Source organism: Cynocephalus volans, chromosome 10 (genome assembly GCF_027409185.1).
Source record: "Cynocephalus volans isolate mCynVol1 chromosome 10, mCynVol1.pri, whole genome shotgun sequence".
Taxonomy (NCBI): Eukaryota; Metazoa; Chordata; class Mammalia; order Dermoptera; family Cynocephalidae; genus Cynocephalus; species Cynocephalus volans.
The window spans coordinates 3,390,225-3,391,421 of record NC_084469.1 but is presented as its reverse complement, the minus strand read 5'-3'; the positions used below and the strand labels follow the sequence as shown (position 1 = coordinate 3,391,421).

The window sequence follows — 1,197 nt, the reverse complement described above, 5'->3', positions numbered from 1 at the left end:
GTGAGCATATCAGCATCATGCACTTCCCCAGGGACACTTCCCACTTTACTTACAGGCAAAGGAAGGAGCTGGCAAAGGTGACTGCTGTGACACTTCCTGGGCCACAGGAACTATCACCTGGCCAGAGGATGATCACAGCAAACACCATGATGCTGATGATTGCCACAAATATTCACAATGAATTATGCACAATTAATTGTTAGGTGCATAATTTTCAAAAGAATTTTCAAATGAGTAACCAAATTTTTCCTTTAGCTACTTCCCTAGAGACTGTGGAAAACAAATTACAAGGAAAAGTCCTGCTCATTGGTCCCTACATGGGAGGTCCAGTATATAAAAGCCCCAGAATTAAAGGAATTCTCAGAACCTGGGAAACTCACTTCTGAACAGAAGCCCACCTTCTACACCTGACACCATGACCCAATCCTGCTGCTCCCCTTGCTGCCAGCCTACCTGCTGCAGGACCACTTGCTGCCGGACCACCTGCTGCCAGCCCCCTTGTGGTGGATCTAGCTGCTGCCAGCCCAACTGCTGTGGGTCCAGCTGCTGTGGCCAAAGCTGCGGTGGGTCCGGCTGCTGCCAGCCTTGCTGCCGCCCAACTTGCTGTCAGACCACCTGCTGCAGGACCACTTGCTGCCGCCCCAGCTGTGGCTGCAGTCCTTGCTGTGTGTCCAGCTGCTGCCGTCCTTCCTGTGGTGGATATAGCTGCTGCCAGCCCAGCTGCTGTGGATCTTGCTGCTGCCAGCCTTGCTGCCGTCCTACTTGCTGTCAGACCACCTGCTGCAGGACCACCTGCTACCGTCCAAGCTGTGGCTGTAGTCCTTCCTGTGGATCCAGCTGCTGCCAACCATGCAGCTGCTGATTCACCTGCCGCACACTCACCACCCACCACAGATGCATTGCCCCAACCATATTGCCAAACTTCCAAGAATCTTGCTCTCTAAGCTTTGCTGACAGTCAACATGCTGACACTGACCGTTGCTGTCCCCTTGTTTCTACAATGCTTCTGAATCTACTGAAGTGATGCAGCCTGCATCCCTTTGATATCATTCTTCTCCATTTCCTCTTCTCAGTGAACCACATGCTGGTCAGATCCAGATCACTGATATGGATTCATAGTCTCAATTTCCGGAATATGACCATCAGCTTTTGCGTCTATGAAACATAAAAAAAAATTTTTTTTGATGACTTTACATT

General features: G+C 50.4%; 1 protein-coding gene across 1 annotated transcript; it reads left to right on the top strand.

Moving 5' to 3' along the window:
- Positions 1 to 415: 415 nt before the first annotated feature.
- On the top strand, positions 416 to 862 carry LOC134389464 (keratin-associated protein 9-1-like). Its single transcript, XM_063113029.1, has one exon. The coding sequence runs from the start codon at positions 416 to 418 to the stop codon at positions 860 to 862; it is 447 nt and encodes a 148-aa protein (XP_062969099.1).
- The last annotated feature ends 335 nt before the right edge of the window (positions 863 to 1,197 follow it).